The sequence below is a fragment of the Oncorhynchus masou genome, chromosome 29, assembly GCF_036934945.1.
Source record: "Oncorhynchus masou masou isolate Uvic2021 chromosome 29, UVic_Omas_1.1, whole genome shotgun sequence".
Lineage (NCBI taxonomy): Eukaryota > Metazoa > Chordata > Actinopteri > Salmoniformes > Salmonidae > Oncorhynchus > Oncorhynchus masou.
Window position 1 is genome coordinate 31,572,240 of NC_088240.1, and position 22,905 is coordinate 31,595,144.

Sequence of the window (22,905 nt, forward strand, 5' to 3'; positions counted from 1 at the left end):
AAAAAAAAAAAAAAAAATGAGTTTGGAGTTATTGCACACGTGCACTTCAGAGTAGGCGTTCCCTAACGGAAATATGCAAATACATGCTTGAACGCACCAATAGGTTTATCGCTAGCTCATGCTTAGCTCTACCTACCTTTCTTGTCCTGCCCACTAGGATTTGTTTGCTCCCATTGGAAACAATAGGCTGTGGTATACATTGGGTTAATTCTAAAAATCTTTGCTACATACACTACATGGAGTTGGTCCCCCCTTTGAAGGCTATAACAGCCTCCACTCTTCCTGGAAGGCTTTCCACTAGATGTTAGAAAATTGCTGTGTGGGCTTCCATTCAGCCACGAGCATTAGTGAGGTTGGGCAATTAGGCCTGGCTTGTAGTTGGCATTCCAATTCATCCCAAAAGTGTTAGATAAGGTTGAGGTCAGGGCTCTGTGCAGGCCAGTCAAGTTCTTCCACACTGATCTCAACAAACCATTTCTGTACAGGGGATTGTCATGCTGAAACAGGAAAGGGGCTTCCCCAAACTGTTGCCTCAAAGTTGGAAGCACAGAATCATCTAGAATGTCATTGTATGCTGTAATGTTAAGATTTCCCTTCACTGGAATGAAGGGGCCTAGCCCGAACCATGACAATTATTCCTCCACCAAACTTGTTGGCACTATGCATTTGGGCAGGTAGCGTTCTGCCATGGAAACTCATTAAGAAGCTCCAGCCGAACAGTTATTGTGCTGGTGTTGCTTCCAGAGGCAGCTTGGACCTGAGTGATTGTTGCAGAGGATAGACTAGTTTTACTTGCTACGTGCTGCAGCACTCAGCGGTTCCGTCAGCCATTGATGCTCCTAGATGTTTCCACTTTACAACATCACTTGCAGTTGACCAGGGCACGATAGCAGGCAGGGCTTTGACAAACTGGGTGGCATCCTATGATGGTGTCATGTCACTGAGCTCTTCAGTATGGACCATTCTCCTGCCGGTGTTTGCATGGTTGTGTGCACAATTTTATACACCTGTCAGCAATAGGTGTGGCTGATATAGCTGAATCCACTAATTTGGAGGGGTGCCACATACTTTTGTCAATCTAGTGTAGATTCAGCGAAATGACACTGCCACGAGCAGCAACGCAGAAATTGAGATGACCGCGATGCAAGACTTCGCTCCGTCACAGTATTTGCACGAGTTCGCTTCACGTGGTTACAGCGTGGTACCCACACTACTAAAACAGCGGAGAAGTTGCGCCTTGGACTTCAATGCTCTTAGTGGTTGCGGGAATGTACTCACTACGCGGTTTAATTTAAGGTAGACTTAATGCACACTGTAGTTCATGAATCTCAAATGTATTTTTTGTTAGAATTCTGAGTGGTATGTTTGGTCATAGCATAAAATTAAAAAAAATCACAATACACTTGTTCCTTCAGAACATTTGATTTTATTAAATACATAAAAAAAAAAAATCACAAAATGTCTACATTGTACAAAACACGTTGAATGATCAGTTGTTTGCAAAGAAATAACGTACTGTGGGGGACAATAGTAGAGTAGCAGTTTAACACATGCTTACACGCGCGGATGGTAGTTTGTGGCTCCTATTGAACACACATCAAATAAAATGTAGGCTAAATGTCATGAGCATTAAGTACAAATCAGGTCACGAGGACACCAATGGGTTTAACATTAAAACTTGTGGCTTAGACCTTCACTGGCCCAAACTGCTACACCTACCTACCCAATCAACCTCTGCAAACTGCGCCCTCCCTTTGCCAGAAAGGCATTTAGCTGATTTTAATGCACATTTAGCCTCCCCCTCCGCTAAATTACTAGTAAACGAGGCACTCTTACCCAATCACAAGGTCATGTTTCTTAGTAAAAATGTATCGAATTATTCTTCCATTTCTAAAGTTACAGAATATTTGAGTATTAAATCAGGTCAGAGATGAAGAAAAAAAACTCATGCTCAGCAATAATTGTTTAATTTACTTAACCTTTTCAGTTATGGTTCCTTCCAACATTGTGGGTGAACCAGGAAAACTGAAATTAACAAAGTTACAAAAAAATACAAAAAAAACTCTGTAAATCAATATTGAGTTACATCTATACTGTGTTTGACCATTTTAGGTCAGCCTTCTCTTTTAAACTTCTGTAGTGCACACAAACAGGCTTCATTACTTCCATTTGATATCAAATGACAATTTATCAAGTACAGCATTGGATTATTCTCACTGGTGAGTATCTTTCATAATTGACAGGGAATATTCTGCACGATATTCAAGACTATTCTGCATGTTGAGGATGGATGATGAGACTGCCATGTTTATGAGGTAAACTGTGTGGGCGGGGGGGGGGGATCGTCGGTGCAGACAAGTCGGTCAGAGCCTCAGTCAGGTGTGGGTAGAGGGACGGAGTAAGGCTGGTCCGTTCTTACCGGAGGGTGGAGGGGAGACAATCAGCAGAAGTAGTAGGGTTCATCCATTTGCAGCACCAATAAACTTATGGCCAGTCTGTTTGGGCAGGTCTGGGGTTGGAGGGATAATTTGCCCCCTAGCCTCATTCTGCCATTAAGTCTAAACAGCACTTTGAGGTGAGCCTTAGAACATGCCACCTCCCATGCCCCCCATACCTCCCATACCACCCATGCCCCCTGGCATGCCAGCCTCCTTTTCATCCTTGGGCAGTTCTGTGACCACACACTCGGCGGTGGAGAGCAGAGACGCCACACCTGCAGCGTCCATCAGTGCCGTTCTTACCACCTGTAGGGGGAGACACAAGTCATTGCTGTAATAGAGACTCCAGCAAAGGGAGCAAAATCATCAGACAACCTGTGATACCACCATCAGCCAACTTTTGTCTATGCTATGTCAGTCTAACCAAAGATTACATCATAACGGGAGTAGAAAAAAACTAAGTAGACGGGTTGTCTACGTGCTTCTGCACCTACATTGCTTGCTGTTTGGGGTTTTAGGCTGGGTTTCTATACAGCACTTTAAAAATATCAGCTGATGTAAGGGCTTTATAAATACATTTTATTATTTAGCAACTATGGGGCAAAACAGAAAGGGTTGGCTTAGATTTGACAACATGTAAACTATATATTTAGTCTCCAACTGTTTATTCAAAACAAATATATTTGCATAATGAGGACTTGAATTAAAATAACCTTTGCAAACATTATTGCTGTACATTTCCAATCACTAGAAAAATGACCCTGTCTTTATAACAAAAAATTCCGCTGGGTTAACGACAGTGTAGTGCCAAGCTGAAGCATCCATACCTTGGTGGGGTCGATGATGCCCTTCTCTACCATGTTGACGTACTCTCCCTCCATGGCATCGTATCCTATCTCCCCTGCGGCCTGAAGGATCTTCTCCACCACTAGAGAGCCCTCCACACCAGCGTTCTTCGCAATGGTCATGGCTGGCACACGCAGGGCTCGTCTGATGATGTCAATTCCTATGGAGACAGGAAGTGATACACCAAGTTAAGCTACAATACTTATCTGTCCAGAAGTTGGAAAGAAAAATATAACATACCCCACATGTCCAACTTTACAGCCAAAATTAAAAACCTATTGGCATGTTAGGTTAAGATCCAGAGCGGGAACTCTACTTACCAATCTTCTGGTCAGTGTTAATGGGCACGAGGGCATCCAGGGCAGGGATGGAGCGCAGCAGGGCACAGCCACCTCCGGGCACAATGCCCTCCTCCACAGCGGCCCTGGTGGCATTCAGGGCATCGGTCACACGGTCCTTCTTCTCGTTCACCTCCACATCACTCGTTCCTCCTACCTGGAACAGAACAGTCAGCGACACTTTTGCTTTCTCTGCCATGCAAGGCAGATACAGAAGCGACTCATTAACGAATGTAAATCTTGTGTCAGAGCAGGAATCTCATAATTTTAACATCCTACCTAATAATATGACAATATTCAGGGACATTAAAAGGACAAAAAGTAATCAAACCCTACTGCTACCCATCTCTCTACACTCTTAAGACTTTCACTCTGCAATCGTATGTCCTCCTCCAAGTTTTATTTAACTTGGCAAGTCAGTTAAGAACACATTCTTATTTACAATGATGGCCTACACCGGCCAAACCCGGAGAGCGCTGGGCCAATTGTGCGCCATCCTATGGGACTCCCAAACACGGCTGGTTGTGATACAGCCTGGAATCAAACTAGGGTGTTTGTAGTGATGCCTCTAGCACTGAGATGCAGTGCCTTAGACCACTGCGTCATTCAGGAACCCAGCTGACCCCTTCCCCCTTAACCCCTGCCCTATGACTGACCTTGAGCACAGCCACTCCGTCAGACAGCTTGGCCAGCCTCTCGTTGAGCTTCTCCTTCTCATAGTCACTAGTGGTGTTCTCCAGCTGCTCAACGATTTCTGCCTGGCGCTTCTCGATGGCCGCAGTGTCTCCCTTCCCCTTCAGCAGCATGGTGTCGTCCTTGGTGACAGACACCTCGCCAACCTTACCAAAGTCATGGGCCTGGATGTCCTCCAGAGCAATGCCCACCGCCTCATCACCAAACACCTAAAGAGAAGGAAGAGGGAAAGGGCAGGATTTGAACAGGTATACATTGGCCCTAATTTAACATCTTTCAAGAGAGGCATGGACGGTGCACTTTCCATTATTAGAACAGGTCCAGGTTAAAGCCTCAGCCATGGGATAAGCATGACTACGCAAACTATTCATTGATTGGCAAATCATGCCAGCGCAGAAGTGCCAGACCAAGTGTCCCTGCCTGGCATGGGATGTAGTCAGACAAGGATAGTAGGAGACATGTTTCTGTGTGGAACGATAAATAGCACTGCACATGCCGCACTAACTTATCTTGCGTTACAATTTGATTTCTCAAATCAAAATGGACTGATGCAAGTATGGGGTGGTTGGTGTCAAAGTGTTCTTACAGTAATTATAGATCAATGTGACCATGTGGTGGTTGTATTGTAAAAGTGATCTTACAGTGCCCCCGGTGGCAACGGCCATGTCATGCAGCTGGGCCTTCCTGTTGTCTCCAAAGCCTGGGGCCTTGACTGCCACCACTTGCAGTCCCACCTTCAGCCTAAAGAAAGAGTAGAGGTTAATATAATACAGGCTCTCAAAGTGGGATCCGTTTAGAGTGTGTAATAAAATATTGTGAATCTATACAATTTCTTAACCCTGTGCAACATGGGACTGGGAGGCTTACAGGGATATTGGTATCCAGAATACTTCACCAATTATATATTTTTCAATACTTCTTGTATTCCCCCAAAATGTGTAAACATAAAATGCACTGTAATTTAAAATTTAAAACTGCAAAGTTCTCTGCCTCATGGCAACATTTGTAGTATTGCAGAAAATTAGTTTAAACTGCAAAAATGTATCCCAATGCCAAGAGGTGGGCCTTTAAAAATGTTCCTTCCCAGTGCCCGAGATTTGGTTTGTTTGGCCATGCACTGCTGAAGTCATAGTAAAACGCCTTGTATCATATTTTTTATATCACTCAAATTGTGTTAGGATTAATAAGACGTTTTGTCCTGGAGACAGAACTGAGCGAGTTCCCCTTAAGCCAGCTGCAAAGTGAAAATTGACTATATTGTAAAGAATCCTATAAACAAAATTTAAGGTCAGGCATTAGGGTTAGCAGTGTGCATAAGGTTAGATTTAAAATCATATTTTATGACTCTGGGTGTGCCAGCTAGTGACCTCTCTGCAGAGCTCCCCCCAGAACAAGATGAATTACAAAAAACTAACCTGCAATGAATGTTATCACAAAAGGGATCCCTGACCCCAAAAAGTTTGAGAACCCCTGATAACACACCCAACACCCTCCAGCATCTTTTTTTTATTTTTATTTTACCTTTATTTAACCAGGCAAGTCAGTTAAGAACAAATTCTTATTTTCAATGACGGCCTGGGAACAGTGGGTTAACTGCCTGTTCAGGGGCAAAACGACAGATTTGTACCTTGTCAGCTTGGGGGTTTGAACTTGCAACCTTCCGGTTACTAGTCCAACACTCAAACCACTAGGCTACCCTGCCGCCCCATCTAAGTCTACACAGACAGTCCAACGCTGATATTTTTTCCCAATTATTGGCCAAAGAGCTGATTGGTCAATAAAACAATTAGTGGCAAAAGATCAGAAATGAGCTGCCTGTGTAAATACAGGCATTGTAGAGGATAATATAACACACCCCCAAACTGACCGACACCCTACATCTACACACATTCCTCTACCCATAAAGAGAGGGCAGGAATTGTGAAAGGGTCGACAGCTTAATTGAAGTTGACTCTTCAGTCATAAATGAATACCTAGAGTGGAATGATGTTGGTGATATAGATAAGACCTTTATATTATTGTTGCAGGCCTGTGAGCTGGTTGTGTCCCTTTGGCCCAAGCAGTCAGTCAGTGTTAATGTGAAGGCAAAAGCAAAAACAGGTCCTTAAGGGTGTTTACTGGTTAAATAAAGGACACCGACTGAGTACAAGGGCCTGTATTCACAAAGCATCTCATTTGGACTCTTTCCCTAGGATCAGGTCCCCCATGCTTATAATTATGATCTAAAAGCAAAAACTGATCCCAGATCAGAACTGCTTCTCTGAGACACAGGGTGGTAAATGGACAGGGAACTGACCTGTTGAGGACCAGGGTGCTGAGGGCCTCTCCGTCCACATCCTCGGCCACGATGACCAGAGGTTTGCGGTGCTGGTTGGCCAATTCCAGGGCAGGGACGATGCTCTGGACAGAAGAGATTTTCTTCTCACTCAGCAACACATAGGCATCCTGGAACTCACACTTCTGGCCTGAGGGGCAGAGATGAGGGTTGATGTAAAAGCTCAACAACAAAAAAATGTCCAAATGTGGAGCATGAAGATCATAAGAATCCATTAAATCTGTAGAGCATCAAGATCACCAGTGTGCTGGAGTTTCTCTTAATTTTAAAGCCCCAAAATAGCAGAAGATGGGCTTGGTGGTGGGGTCATGGCAGACAGGGGACCTTACCTTTGGCTGTGTTGATGAAGTAAGGGGAGATGTATCCGCGGTCGAACTTCAGCCCCTCAATGATCTCAAGCTCATCATAAAGGGTTTTGCCATCCTTGACAGTGATGACTCCCTTGCGGCCCACTTTCTTCATGGCGTTGGAGATGATGGTGCCGATCTCTACGTCTCCATTAGCAGAGATGGTGGCCACCTAGCAGACAGAACAGAAAGCATTGATAACCTTTTGATGGTGACTATCGTTATCTTAATATATAAAGTAGAATATAGATATTGCATCTGTCACAAATCAATAATTTGCATCAATTGAATAGATATGAAATGATAAGAATATTGACTTATTTGAGTAATCAATATTCTTAACACAATTGGTTACCTGGGCAATCTCCTCAGGGGTGGTGACTGGCTTGGACATCCTCTTCAGCTCATTGATGACGGTCTCCACAGCCAGCATGACACCACGGCGGATCTCCACAGGGTTAGCTCCTTTACTGATGCTGTCAAAGCCCTCCTTGGCGATGGCTCTGGCCAGCACGGTGGCAGTGGTGGTGCCATCTCCCGCTTCTTCGTTCGTGTTGTTGGCCACGTCCTGGACCAGCTTGGCACCAATGTTCTGGTACTTGCACTTCAGGTCGATGGCCTTGGCTACAGTGACGCCGTCCTTGGTCACCTTGGGGCTGCCCCAGCTCTGCTCGATAATGACTGTGCGACCCTGGAGAAAGGGAGGGGGAAAGGATATAGCTCAAAACACTTGTGTTCAGTTGTTCCTGCCAGAAACGGCACCTGGAACAAAACACTGTGGTACACAGGGTTCTTTGGGTGGAAATGAGAGTCAAATGAAAAGTGGAACACTAATGGATTGGTTTTACATAGCAGTTTCGTACATTCCACGAAATCGGAGCGAAATGTAAAATCGTACAGATTTTTATATTTCATTTGGCACCACAATACTGGAACCCATGGTCATAGCAAGTCCCTCCTCTCCTACCTTGGGTCCCATGGTGACAGCGACAGCATCAGCCAGCAGATCCACTCCCTTCAGCATCATGGCCCGAGCATCGGCTCCAAACTTGACGTCCTTGGCGTAAGCCCGGGTGAGGTGGGGGGCCAGGGCCCTGCTGACTGGCCTCATCTGTCTCATCACTGTGGGTAGACGCAACATCTCTGAAGGGGGGAAAGGGAACTGTATTTACTCGGTCATAGTGTACTCAAAAAGCATGCGTTGTGTCAACAGCTGTTGGCTATCAGGACCTTCTTCATTTTAATATACACTTAAAATGTGTTGGTAATAGCTAAAAGTAGCAAACTACTTGTTTGGCCTGTAACACATGAACCTTCCAGATCATTCCCAAGACAACTTCTCCCCCAGTCCAGATGTCAATTTGTAAGTCGCTCTGGATAAGAGCGTCTGCTAAATGACTTAAATGTGAATGTCACATATGGACAATGTCTAGAGGTGACAATGGCAAGCTATACAGTGCACCCTAGTGACCGCTCCTGGTACAGAAAGAGTTGTAAGACAAGAATCAATGAAGTGATACAGATGATGCAATACCACGAAAATCTCAAGGACAAAAAGGACATCCATTTCCATAACACAGAGCAAACACATGCAAATGTGTGTTTGATGTCTTGCAGAAAGACCAAGACACAAATGCCAAACTTATTAAGCAGGCCATGGTCTCAAAAGGAGGGAATCTTAATAAACTGTCATAGTAGGCTAACATGCGAATGATTTGGCAGAATTTCCTATTCCACAGAACCCAAACCAAGGGCATAGGACAAGATAGCCATAGAATTAGGAATTATAATGAATTTAGCTAATTTAATAGGATCTCTATGTCGTTAGAATTCTGCATAATAATAAAGTAGCAGCCTAATTCCATGTAAGGCATATGAGGGCTATTGCACTTCTCTGATTACAAATTAATGTTGTATCTGATGGTGATTTGCTAAATTGTGACAGGAAAAGAGCGGTTCGAGAAATTTCTGATTCTCCACACGTGTGTTCAGGTCATGTTGCGTAAGGTCAAATTGCACAGTAATGTTTAATGCCTTCCACTAATTAATGAACTAGCTACTGAATGAATTGAAAATGTAGTAAAGATTGCCAAAGACAAAGGAAAGCATTATTTGTGAACTGAAAATGCAAAGATTTATATGCAGCCTATAGCAGCCCGAGTAGACACTACCCCAGCTCGAGCTTGGACAACACCGGACTTGGTTGATTGCTCACGCCTCCAGCTTCGGTTTTACAGAATTCAATATCTGAGAAATGCAGATTGTTAAATGTATCTAGATTTTTTTCACTCAATCTTTTGGGATAAATTGTGACGGCGATCAAATCTCTTGTTGGTACAGCATGTCATGACATGAGTAAATGTGACCAATTGGGCTCTGTCATTATTTAATCAAGATCAGAGGACATGACTATCAACATGAAAACAATTACGCGACTAACTACCTTCGAAATACCAAGTAAAACGTAACTACCAAGACTATTGGGAAAGTATTAAAGAAAGACAGCCAAGTTAAGTTGCCATAATTACCAGTGTCTTGTAATTATGGCAACGTGGATGCAAGTTACATTCCTAATCCTAGATAGGCTAACTAGCTAACGCTAGCACAGATAGCTACTTATTTGAATGTCGTTGTTGGAGGCATGACAGGCTTGAAAATATGTTCAGCTAACGATACTAGAAAAAGTATGACGTTTCAGACAATGTTGTTTAGATTGATGCGCATCAAGCTCTATAAAATGTTACGAAGACATAATAGTACTTACTTGTTGTTTAATGATGACACGATTTGTTCGTCTGAAGGAGACAGGATGGTATAATGTGGAAAAGAATGGTACAGCGGTTGTGCAACAGCGCTTCAGAGACAGGCAACAATGCACATGGCCTTTTGCATCCGGGCAATTTACCGGTCCACCCCTAAATATGCATAAAGAAAAAAAAAAAAAAGATAAATATTTGCTGAAGTTGAAGGAACCTTTACATCAAAACCCTATTATGTCAAATGATTGTGATATTTATACTCTTTGTTTTAGGAAAAGTATTTATTTTGTGTGTTTAACTTGTCAATAAAACTACATGTTTCACTGATATGCTCGTTCCAGGGCCCCATGTTCCAGAACTTTCTCATGCGCCATTGGAGAGAAAGGGGGGTTCAAAGTTGACACCTTGTGCAACATTGCTGCAAACTGCAATCACATGAGAACACATGAAACATAAATTATAATTTCTTCACAACTGTCCTGGCGAGTTCCTTCTATATGTACACCTGCCTTTTGCATTCTGTGGGGGTAACGGAATATTTTGGAACTGAAACTGTCCAGGAACTGTAATGTAAGGACATTTGAAGACACGCATGCGTGAACCATTTCTTGATATTTCCTCACGTGGGGACTCGTTCAGTGTGTCAAATCCACGCTCAAAGAAGTCTGTGCTCAACATTGCAAGGTCTCTCACATAAATGGTAAGACATTCTTTATCAAAAACACATAGCTGGAATATAATTTAGGATGCCAAGTGTCATGTTTGTCACTAGCAGAGTTAGCATTCCGAGTTTCCTATTAGCTAACCTATGCTTTGATTTCTCGCAGGCAAGGTCAGGTATGACCAAGAATACAGGAGGACTTTATCAGATTAGCTAGCTACGGTTACTATGTAAAGGCGTGTCATAGTGACCTATGCGATCTGCAATGCATTGTCCCACACTTCTGATTGTACGATAGCTAAATTGCGAGCTCGAGATTGATGGCGCAAAATAGCAAGTAATCTCAAAATCTATCTATATATATATATATATATATATATATAAAAATTGCCAGCACGAGTTTCACAATTGGCACTGTAGTTGATGGGTACTATGAAGAACGAAAAGTGATGAGTAGAAGCATTTGCTGTTGCAATCTAAATTGATATGTGCACAAGTGTAGTATTTTATTTGACCTATTGTATATTCTAGTTTATTTCACTGTCTGCCCTTGCACAACGAAAAGGGAATTACCGGTTATCAACCAGTTCCGGGTAACGCAGAAGCCGTGACCCCATGTTCAACAGCGTCACAGCATTTTATTTGGCCATACATTTTGCCGCACTAGATTGCACAATTCTGCTTGGGAATATTGCACAGTATTCTAAAGATGTTAGAATGGGATCTGAAACCCTGGTCACTGAAGAACAGACCTCGAATTATTTGTTTTTGTTCAATGTTATCTCTTGACGTCTGGTTCCTTGAGCCTACTAAACCCCACAAAGCCTTGCCCAGGTTTCACTGTTTGTCTACACCTTTTTAGGAAGAATGTGACACAAATAAAGTTTGATAGATTTTTGGGCCCATGTGGGGTTGTGTGAGCACACTCCCTGACCTGTTCTGGAATTTAGTCTAACATCAAAGCCATGATTAGTATAGAAGTTTATCTGTGGGTCAGGGTTGGAGAGCCCTGCCCAGGAGTCAACAGCCTCGAACCACAAACCCTCCTCTGTCCCCTGTCTCACCGACAACCTTCATTCAAGGTCAAAGATGCATCTGTTACCAGACAGGCAGCTGGTGTTGCAAATCTTCAAAATGTTGACTCCTAAACTCCTTGCATTATGCAGGCCACAGAGAGAATCCATACCCTTTTTATAGTTTTTTTGTAGTTTTAGCTTGTGCTACATCAGATATCTAACAATTGCTTGCTTTAAGCCAGGGTTTCCCAAACTCGGTCCTCGGGAACCCCAAAGGGTGTACGTTTTGGTTTTTGCCCTAGCACTACACAGCTGATTCAAATCATCTAGGTTTGATCATTTTAATTAGCTGTGTAGTGTTAGGGCAAAACCCCAAATGTGCACCCCTTTGGGAAATGCTGCTTTACATCTTTTCAATAGTGAATACTAACGGTGTCTTTGTTGCCTTTGGCAGGCTCTACTTGCAGATTGCCTGGACACTGCTAGTAGTCAAGGCCAGTAACAAACCCTCTACTTGTAACTGTACAGGAAATCATTTGTGAGGAAGGTTCCACTAATTATTTTTCTATGGCAAAAATGTGAGGTGTATGTCACCACCCACTGTACGGATTAGTATACTCGTATTGTTCCCAAATAAATAAAAGCCAAAGAAACAAATCAATGTACTCCTTTAGTCATTCAAACGTCAACTCTGATCCCTTCAGACTCTGGGGCTTGAGAAGGAAGAGCATCTTTGCACAGTATTCCTTGCAATGTTTCGGCCGTGAAGTCCTGGAGACCCAATAACCTTTCAGCTGCAAATACAATTATGGCCACTTCCTTGGACTCCTTGTTCATTTGGGCAGGACAATTAATCACATATACAATAAAAGCCACAAAATCCACCTTCACGATCAGCATATCAGTTTCCCTAAAACTGTTGAACGACACAGAATCTCCACAGCCTGTGGGGCATCCACCATATTGTCAGCTTCACTCACTCCAACTATTTTGCATAGAGTACCACTAACCTGTAGTAGGTTTATGTATACCTTTAGTGACTAGTTTCTTGTGTTCCGTGTGCAAGCTCATTTGGATACATTCAGCTAAAAGATATGTTCATTTAGATCCCAAAGTGCCCTTTTTTTCAGTAGCATTTAAATGGTAGTAGGCCTAACCTTAAATGTAAGTCAAGAAGCCAAATGAAAGTCTCTCACAGATGTGATTCAATTTGGATGTTCACAAAAAAATAGCCTTTCAAAAAGAGCAACTACAATTACCAAGCCAGGAACTCTTGAAATCCACCTTAAGGTTTTGAATGGTGTACACTGGGGCTCAAGAGTGGCACAGCAGTTTAAGGCACTGCATCTCAGGGCAAGAGGTGTCACTATAGCACCTGGTGATAGAGCCTGGATTTGAACATCTGACCATGATTGGGAGTCCCATAGGGCAGCTTACAATTGGCCCAGCGTTGGCCGGAGTAGGCCGTCATTGTAAATAAGAACAAATTCTTAACTGACTTGCCAAGTTAAATAATCAGTCCCCCACAAAATTGTACTTATTTTCAGCATATGATGGCAGGTGGTTACAACACATCTCCTTTTGGCTATTGAAGGGGCACCTCGTGCATTTGTATTACTTAAGCCTTTTTTCAGTTCACACAATGGATCAAACTCTAGCTAGTGGCAATTTGAGGGTATAACAATTGGAATGTCAAGCACTCACTGAAGAGTCCAACACTTCGCAACCTCAGATGAGCCATGTAGATTAAATCCGTTTCAATGTTTTGTTGTACGTTGTCTCCTTCATAAAACCGTTCTCATACATCTTTTAGGCTTTCAGGAAATTCCTTCCCATGTTTGACCGGGTGCTGGTGGAGCGTCTGGCTGCGGAGACTATGTCAAAGGGGGGCATCATGTTGCCAGAGAAGGCCCAAGGCAAGGTTCTGCAGGCCACAGTGGTGGCAGTGGGACCAGGCTCCACAAACCAGGTAATTTACTTTGATCTTACTCTCTGGCTAAACAGTAGCTTATGTATGATTTGTGGAACTGTCTACAATTGTGGCTTACAGTCTGAGTTGTCTAACTGGCTTATCAGATTTCACAATGCCCAGATACAATATAGCAATCTTTTTTTTCTACTGATCTCATTCAGAAAGGGAAGCTGACACCCATGAGTGTCAAAGTTGGAGAGACGGTCCTTCTGCCAGAGTATGGAGGAACTAAAGTCGACCTGGAAGACAAGGCATGTCTTGAACCGTTTTCACTTATCATACATCTAATAACAATAAAGTAGATCATTTGAAATTATGTCCTACTACTGTATTCATTAGTTTGTGTATTGATTGTCTATTTTAATTTATCTCCATTTGTCTTTCAGGAATACTTCCTGTTCCGTGATGCTGACATCCTTGGCAAATATGTAGAGTAAAATCTGGTTCACTGTAAAACATCCCTGTAACCCCCATCCATCCTGTTAGAGAAGATTGTTGCCTCGTTCATGTCTTAGGTTTTTTTTATATGTTATTCAATTGTAAATAATTCTGATCATGTTTTGTTACAATAATAAAGTGGACTATTGAATCTGGATGTGTATGTCCTGAGCAGATGTATGAAAAGAGGAGGCTGTTCAGGCTGAGGAGTGCGTTTCACAGGCCCCCACCTGCAACACTCTGAATAAGACAAGTTGAATATACATATACAGAATCAGATCTGCATAACATTTTGTTGAAGGAACTGGTTTTGGTAAAAGGTCCTTCCACCCCTACATACACTTGTATTCTTTAAATACTATGATTCACACATACGTACGTAAACAAGCAAATGTGCAGTGTCAGTGATATCTCTGTGGAGGAATGACAACCATTTGGTAGCTCACTACTCCCAATCCCAGTTCTTGTTATCCGTCACACAAGCTTGTGCATCATTTGCATCCGGGCATTCTGTCGAGATGGTCATGGCGGAGGGTACTGCAGTTCTGAGGAGGAATAGGCCTGGAACCAAGGCAAAGGTATGTTTCTAGAATTTTGAATACGATTGCATTTGGTGAAGAGGCCATCGGTGATCATAGTGGCCTTACATCAACCGTGAATTTAATTTCGGTGATGGCTTCTGAAAAACACAGGAAGGGTCGGGGCTGCAAGCCAGTAACGTTAGTAGCTTGCTAACTTGGCTTGCTAAAAATGTTGCACAGCAGACATTTCGACACTTGCCTAGCTAAATAGTTGGCAAACTAGACTAAAATCCCAATATGAATACTATCAGAGAACCACTTTTGATAGCTAGCAAGTAACTAATTGATGCTAGCTAACGTAGTTGCCAGAAGATGCCGACCCTACGGTTACACTTGTTTACGACTGAGCTGCACTGGGGTAGGAACGCAATTATGGGTATATTAACCACACCATGGAACTGGTGTAAAATATGGGTGAGGAAACGTACCTCAATGCAGGGATGGGATATCCCACTGTACTCCAAATTGTACATGTATCCACACTGATACATCGAGAAGAATACTGCTAGTTTTAATGGACAACTGCCCTTTTTGTTCTCATGCTAGCTAGCAGTAACTACTGCAGACGTTTTGGAATTTCAGTGCCAGACAATTAATCTACATTGTTCAACACAACGTGCTGTTATGGAAGTAACCATTCTGGTGGCTTGGCAGTTTTGAAAGGGAAGTTTAAAGGTAAAGTAATCAATAGTAAGGCTCATCATTCTGGAAGATGGTTCATTTTAGTTATAGATGTGAATGGTCTTTTTATTTTGGGAAGCTACAAAAATAATTTATGCTACAAATAACAGTTCAAAAACAAAAACCTATTTCAAGATTTTTAGCAGGAAATCCATCTACTTTTAGATATATTTGTGGATGCCAGACTGAATTTTGGAGGGGATTGGAATTCTATTGGGGATCCTCAATGAGATTGCTTACCTCCTGAGCTTCAAGAATGAATAATCCCTCCAAATTGAATTTATGTTTGGGATTTGCTGGTTTTGAGATCTCTCTATCTCTCTCTCTCTCTCTATATATATATATATATATATATAGAAAAACAATATACATTGTGTTGCAAAGATATGTCCATGCAATCAAGAATCGATTTTTGTTTAATATCCAGAGTAGATGTCTCTATTGAAACCTCTGTTCTCACGGACCATAAAGCCATTTTTCATTCAATCAACCTCGCAGCATCTACAGATGAACAGAAAGATAACAATTACCAGAAATGTAACAACACTTCCGGCTGATGAACAGTTCAAGACTGCAGCTAAATCTATTAGAACTGAATGCTAGAATAAGGCAAACTTGTTGAAGTTATATGGTGCATACTGGGAAATCAGAAGGTTGACCATTCAAAGAGGAAAGGTGGTTGCTAAGACCAAAGGTCTATAATCAAAGACATTGTTACCATCAATGGACAAGAGGACTTGAGTCATCAAGACGAGCACATTATTAAAATAATATATGAGGACAAAGTATAAGGATTCTGGACTTCCTGACGGGACGCCTCCAGGTGGTAAAGGGTAGGCAACAACACATCTGGCACGCTGATCCTCAACCCTGGGGCCCCTCAGGGGTGCGTACTTAGTCCCCTTCTATACTCCCTGTTCACCCATGACTGAGTGGTCAAGCACGACTCCAACACCGTCCTAAGTTTGCTGACGACAAAACAGTGGTAGGCATGATAACTGACAACCATGAGACAGACTATAGGGAGGAGATCAGAGACCTGGCAGTGTGATGCCAGGACAACAACCTCTCAATGTGAGCAAGACAAAGGAGCTGATCGTGGACTACAGGAAAAGGAGGGTCAAACAGGCCCCCATTAACATCGACGGGACTGAAGTGGAGCGGGTTGAGAGTTTCAAGTTCCTTGGTCACCAACAAACTATCATAGTCCAAACAAACCAATACAGTTGTCAAGAGGGCCCCTCAGGAGACTGAAAAGATTTGTCATGGGTCCCCAGATTCTCAAAATGTTCTACAGCTGCACCATCGTGAGCATCCGGACCATTTGCATGACCGCCTGGTATGACATCGGCTCGGCATCTGACCATAAGGCGCTACAGAAGGTAGGCGGTGGTGTCAGAGGAAGGTCCAAGTCATAGACTGTTCTCTGCTAATGCACGGCAAGCGGTACCGGAGCGCCAAATCTAGGACCAAAAGGCACCTTAACAGCTTCTACCCCCAAGCCATAAGACTGCTGAACTAAACTAATCAAATGGCCACCCGGACTATTTACATTGTTTTTACACTGCTGCTACTCGCTGTTTATTATTTATGCATTGTCACTTTACAAATGACCTCGATTAACCTGTACCGACGCTCATTGACTCTACGGGTACCCACGGTATATATCCTCATTGTTATGTAAATTTCTTGTTACCTTTTGAATTATTCGATTTTTTAAAACTTTCGTTTATTTAGTAAATATTTTATTAACTATTTCTTGAACTGCGTTTTTGGTTAAGGGCGTGTAAGTAAGAATTTCACGGTAAGGTCTACTACACCTGTTGTATTCAGCGCATGTGACAAATACAATTTGATTTGAGATCAAGAACAAAGTGGATGGAAGAAGGTGAGAAAAACACTAAATATATTTTTTACTTGGAAAAAATAAATGCTGAACTCTCCTTGGTTAAACTGAACATTAATGGACATACATCAGAAATCCAAAGGAAATGTCTTGCTTTGTTACATAGTTCTATGGTAAATTATGTACTAAAAGGGATAATGTTGGCGATATAACCTCTTTTCTGTCCTCCATAAAAGAGAATGCTTTGTGTATTGATGTGGAGTTCAAAATAATGTGTGACCAAAATATATCTTTGGAAGAGATTAAGGAAGACATCATATGGTAATTAAGGTCAAACCAGTGAATTTTTTATAAAGTATTTCAAGATGATATTTGTGATTTTTTAAAAATTTGTATTCATAGAAGCTATTGAAATGGGGAAGTTACTTTCTTTGATGTCTCAATGTTTAATCTCTTTATTTAAGTAACCTTTCAAATTAAGACCATTTTATTTGTCAATCCCCCAAAAATATATTTCTATTTTTTTTTGTAAATTGCATTCGATACGGCAGAGTATAGTTTTATGTTTGAAACACTGGATTTCTTTAGATTTGGCAATTACTTTAAACAAGTCATTCAGACATGGATGCAATAAATGACCTAATTGGATTCAATGGACATGGATTCAATTAAATGACCTAATTGGGGGGGGGGGCTCTCAGATGACACTATACATTGTTTTACGGGATAGAACAGAGTCTATAAAAAGCTGTGTTTGAATGTATTTTCTTCTATCTTGTTTGACTTTTAAATAAAATAGAACATTTTGCATTAAAGTATCAATCAAATGATTTGGCTGATATTGCCTGTATTCCCATAAAATGTTATTACATACCTGGGCATCAAGATATGTAAAAACTAAACAAAGGGCTAATTAAAATTTTACTCCCATCACTGAGAACGTTGAGGTTTGATGCTTGGTTGTTAAATGGTCACATATTGCTGTCAAAAACTGAAGAAGTATCGAGACTGCAATGGCTGCAATGGCATTGGATGTTCCCCACGCAACAAGTAAAGAAGTAAACTTGAAACTTTTACATTTTGTTTGGAGGAATAAACCACATTATTTAAAAAAGAGTGTATTGTGTAATACTCTAGATCTGGGCAGTTTAAATGTGCTTGATTTTGGTACATCAGATATTATCTTGAAGACTAGGTGGATCAAGAATTACATCCAATTTGCAGATAGGATTTGGAATATTATTCCAAATCTTGTTTTTGAAAAGGTTGGTGGCATTGAATGTTTTCAAAAATGTAACTGAGCTCATTAAAATTCCCCTTAAATTATCCAATTTCCATAAGCAGGTGTTACTATTCTGGTTAATTGTATATAAATGTAACTTCTCCCCTAATAGATGTTTGATTTGGAATCACAAAGACATAAAATATAATAATACATAATTTTTCTATAGATGGTTTGAGAACGGTATTTTATTACTGACACAAGTATTTATTGAAATGGACAAATGTATAGTTATGTTGAGTTTTTTAATAGATATGTAATTCCAGTGATGGTGAAGGACTATGCCATTGTTTTTAATGCAATACATACAGGCCTTAAGACTTTTACAGGGAATTAAGTTATTGAGAGGAATGTGGAATTCAGTTTCAGCGTCCTATTAGATGGCGTATGCATCAATGATAAAAAGTGGTAGAATGTCAATCTTCTTGATGGAGCAGGGTGGATAAATGTACAATTTGGAGTATAGCAGCACATCCCATTCCAGCATTGAGGTACATTTTCCGCCCCATATCTCGCGCCAGCTCCATGGTGTCTTAATGTAACAATGATTGAGTTCCAATCCCTGTGCAGCTCAATGTAAACAAGCGTAGCGGTAGGGTCGTTATCTTTTGGCAAGCTAATTTAGTAGCCAACCTAGTTTACATTTGGTATTGATAACGTTCATCTACACGGAACAAAAATATAAAAGAAACAAGTAAAGTGTTTCATGAGCTGAAATATAAAATCCCAGAAATGTTCCATACCCAAAAAAAGCTTATTTCTCAAAAATGTTATTTACATATGTGTTTACATACCTGTTAGTAAGCATTCTCTTTTGCCAAGATAATCCACCCTCCTGACAGGTGTGGCATATCAAGAAGCTGATTAAACAGCATGATAATTACACAAGCCCCCCTTGTGCTGGGGAAAATAAAAGGTCACTTAAAATATGCAGTGTTGTCACGCCACAGATGTCTCAAGTTGAGGGAGCATGCAATTGGCATGCACCTGCAGGAATGTCTACCAGAGCTGTAATGTTCGTTTCTCTACCATAAACGTCATTTTAGAGAATTTGGCAGGGTCCAACTGGTCTCACAACCACAGACCACTTGTAACCACACCAGCCCAGGACCTCCATATCTTGCTTCTTCACCTGTGGGAACATCTGAGGGGCTGGGCCTGGCTCCCCAGTGGGTGGGCCCAAGCCGTCCCAGGCCTGCCCATGGCTGCACTCCTGCCCGGTCATGTGAAGTCCATAGATTAGGGTTTAGGGACTGATTTCCTGATATGAACAGTAACTCAGTAAAATCTTTGAAATGGTTGCATGTTGCATCTTATAGTTTTGTTCAGTATAGCTAAGTAATTTGGGGCACTTTACAAGTATAAGGTCAACACAAGTAATGACTATTTGATAGTTAGCTGATGCTAAATATTTTTGCAAGTTAATTACAGTCTACAGTTCATCAACAGTTAACTAGCTAGCAAGCTATGTCAAAATAGCTGACAGTTACCAGTTAGCTACCGTTAGCTAGCATGTCAACTAATACAGTGTTTGCTAGCTAATGTAAACAATGCTGTCTATGGCTAGATGGTGTGAAGGCTGAGAGGTGACACGTTTGTCCATTGAGCACATACAGTGAATATGATTAACGTTATCCCTTTGTCCCTCTCTCATTGCAGGATTTCTACAATTGGCCAGATGAATCCTTTGAGGAGATGGACAGCACTCTGGCTGTACAACAGGTTTGGTTGAGTTAGTCAGTGGGGAATGACCGAGGAGTCCATTTTGAGCTTCAAGTGTCATGATTGCAGAATGCTGTTTGTAGCTGTCAAGCCTGACATTGACGAGCTGTGCCTTATTTTAACATGGCTGCTGCCCTATAAACCTACAAAGCATCTTATCTAGTGTGATCATTGTCATCCATGTCAGAACCTTAGTCTGTTAACAAGGATGGTTGACTAACCTCAGTGGTACCCTGTCCATGTTCAGTACATTCAGCAGAACATCCGGTCAGACTGCTCGAACATCGATAAGATCCTGGAGCCTCCAGAGGGACAGGACGAGGGAGTGTGGAAGTACGAGCACCTCAGGTACACTGCGTTCCTTCACTTGACTTACCAGACGTATTACTTTGACCCTATACCAACTACACACTTGACTGATTAGACTCTCTACACTGAGTGTGTCTACCAAATCAATTACAGTAATTGATTTTGGTGTTGTCTCACTCATCTTTTTCCTTATCCCCATTCCCCCACCCACCCCTTCTTTCTCTCTGTTATAGGCAATTCTGTCTGGAGCTGAATGGACTAGCTGTGAAACTGCAGAGTGAGTGCCACCCAGACACCTGCACGCAGATGACTGCCACAGAGCAGTGGATCTTCCTATGTGCTGCACACAAAACCCCCAAAGAGGTGAGTGTTACTAAAATCAGAATTTAATTCACTCAGGGTTTTATTTTTCAATTTAGCCTGCTATGGCACAGGATGCAATTGCCTGTGTGTTTGTGTCCAGTGTCCTGCCATTGACTACACTAGGCACACGCTGGACGGAGCTGCCTGCCTTCTCAACAGCAACAAGTATTTCCCCAGCCGGTGAGCACACACACACACTATGTAAAGGAATACTTTGGTTTCCTACTCATACACTTTCAATCTTCTCTCCCCAGTGTGAGCATCAAGGAGTCCTCTGTAGCCAAGCTGGGCTCTGTGTGTCGCCGTATCTATAGGATATTCTCTCATGCCTATTTCCACCATCGCCAGATATTCGACAAGTATGAGGTAAGTGGTAGTTGGAAGTTCCCACTTCCCAAATAGACCTGGATTTTGGCTCCTCGTTCTTATTGAAACTGATAGAATAGCGTCACAGGGAAACAAACTGCTTTTTTCTGCTTGTTTAAATTAGAAAATGTAAAGCTCATATTCACAAGTGTACACCAGGTTGAAGAGGAAATTGAGAAGAATCAGTTATTGTGCTTTTTTTCTGCCAAATGATTCATGTTCCATTTTGTGGTTGTATCAAATTCAGTCAACAGGTGGCGCTTCAGACCAGGTTTCCCAAAAGCATCTTAAGGCTACGTTTGTTAGAATTAGTCTTAAAATGCTTTGGGAAACCATGCCAAGGTCTGTAGGGAAATACTGATGTGGTTATTACTAGAACTGGGCAGATGATTAGCTTCACTTCATGGTCCACTGATCCCGGCTCAGTAGTCAATGTAACGACCCCATGCAGACCAAAGCTATAATGGCACTACAGTCTATAAACTAGTGAATCAGACACTGCTTTTCTTGAGTCACCTCTATGTCTAGAGGGTACGTGCTATGGGTTGTTTCTGGACAGAGCCGAACTCAGCCTAATTCTCTTGTTTGTTTCCCTTCTATGTCCCTCCCTGCAGAATGAGACGTTCCTGTGCCATCGGTTCACACGCTTCGTGATGAAGTACAACCTGATGTCCAAGGACAACCTGATCGTTCCTATCCTGGAGGAGGAGGTCCAGAACGCTTCAGCTGGGGAGAGCGAGGCCTGAGAGGAGAGCTGCACACAGGAGACCAGACGTGTATTCAAATACTGCTTGATTGAGCTTGCCTGTTGCAATGGAACCAAGAGAAGTCCCACATGTGCAAACCCCACCCATCTGGCACTCTAAAGCAAATGCTCAAAGTATTTGAAAGATTTCAGATAGTAGTTGAACCAATGATTTTTATATACACTAGACTGACAGGGGGCTCTGTTTTGAAGCCACCGCACCTCCCATCTTGGCATTGTACGAAAATGTCTACACTTGTTTTTGCCACAGCTACATGCATAATTTGTAGTTGTGTGAGCTAAAAGTAAATAAATGTAATTTTAAACATCCTTAAAAGTACTAATGTTACTGGCCCCGCTACAACAACAATACTTAAATGTAATTTTGTCCTTGAAACATTCAAGTGGAATTCCTTTAATTCCTATGGACTGCCAATATGGCCAACCGGTGGCTTCAAAGCTTCTCATTAGCCAATGCATAGCATCAGCAATCCAGATTTTATATACATCATTGATTTGAACCCAGGTCTGAAACAGCTGCACACAGGCTCTCACTACTTGCTTTAACATTTTAAGCACCTGGATTTGCGCAACCTACATAAAACCATAATGTGTTGATGACAAAGGCACACACTCATGGGCTAACCCTGCTCTATGTTTTCCTGGTGCTTTACATTCTCTCTGAATTGTAAATGTACCCCTTCCCACTCCTGTAGATCTGAGCGGATTGGTGGAAAAATGCAGACATTTCCATGCAGCCCATTGGAAGGCAATATGAGGCTATGACTATAATGCTTCTGTATCCAATCTGCTCAAATGTACAGGTGTGTGTAGGGTTTAGAGGCTATGGATCCATTTGTGGTTCAGAATCTCTGCTTTTGTTGCTCTGAGTACATACCTCCGTCACCATTTACCCTCCCCCCGTCATTAAGTTATTTTGTGAGAGGAGTCTTGTCTATCTGCCCCACTTTTTAATTTTCCTTTTTTAATGAACTGAATTTTGTTACGTTTTCATGATGTCTGTTAATAAAAAGACATACCCAATGTGCTTGACTTTTTGAAATGTCCCTTTGTAGAAATTGGCCCCATCTGTCGTTTGCAACTTCATTTCTAAGGTGTACGCCTCAACACCTTGATGAAGAAGGTTAAGGTGGCAGATGTGAATGT

The 22,905-nt window shown here is 41.9% G+C and overlaps 2 protein-coding genes across 3 annotated transcripts; one reads left to right on the plus strand and one right to left on the minus strand.

Annotated features, from left to right (window-relative positions):
• Positions 1 to 1,403: 1,403 nt before the first annotated feature.
• Positions 1,404 to 9,878, minus strand: LOC135519344 (60 kDa heat shock protein, mitochondrial). Its single transcript, XM_064944524.1, has 10 exons — positions 9,762 to 9,878; positions 7,965 to 8,140; positions 7,353 to 7,688; positions 6,980 to 7,169; positions 6,612 to 6,780; positions 4,957 to 5,056; positions 4,279 to 4,524; positions 3,605 to 3,779; positions 3,266 to 3,444; positions 1,404 to 2,744 (listed from the first exon to the last, which is right to left on the minus strand). Exons 2-10 carry the CDS (start codon positions 8,136 to 8,138, stop codon positions 2,583 to 2,585), a joined length of 1,731 nt encoding a protein of 576 aa, XP_064800596.1. The 5' UTR covers positions 8,139 to 8,140; positions 9,762 to 9,878; the 3' UTR covers positions 1,404 to 2,582.
• A 280-nt stretch (positions 9,879 to 10,158) lies between these two features.
• LOC135519346 (MOB-like protein phocein) lies at positions 10,159 to 22,375 on the plus strand. 2 transcript variants are annotated; one of them, XM_064944526.1, is made up of 8 exons: positions 10,159 to 10,456; positions 13,247 to 13,402; positions 19,893 to 19,955; positions 20,203 to 20,303; positions 20,498 to 20,627; positions 20,728 to 20,807; positions 20,882 to 20,993; positions 21,608 to 22,375. In XM_064944526.1, the coding sequence occupies exons 1-8, from the start codon at positions 10,454 to 10,456 to the stop codon at positions 21,737 to 21,739; spliced, it is 777 nt and encodes a 258-aa protein (XP_064800598.1). In that variant the 5' UTR covers positions 10,159 to 10,453; the 3' UTR covers positions 21,740 to 22,375. The 2 variants fall into 2 exon arrangements, with proteins under 2 accessions (XP_064800598.1, XP_064800597.1); XM_064944525.1 differs by lacking the exons at positions 10,159 to 10,456; positions 13,247 to 13,402 and adding an exon at positions 14,317 to 14,421.
• Positions 22,376 to 22,905: the final 530 nt, after the last annotated feature.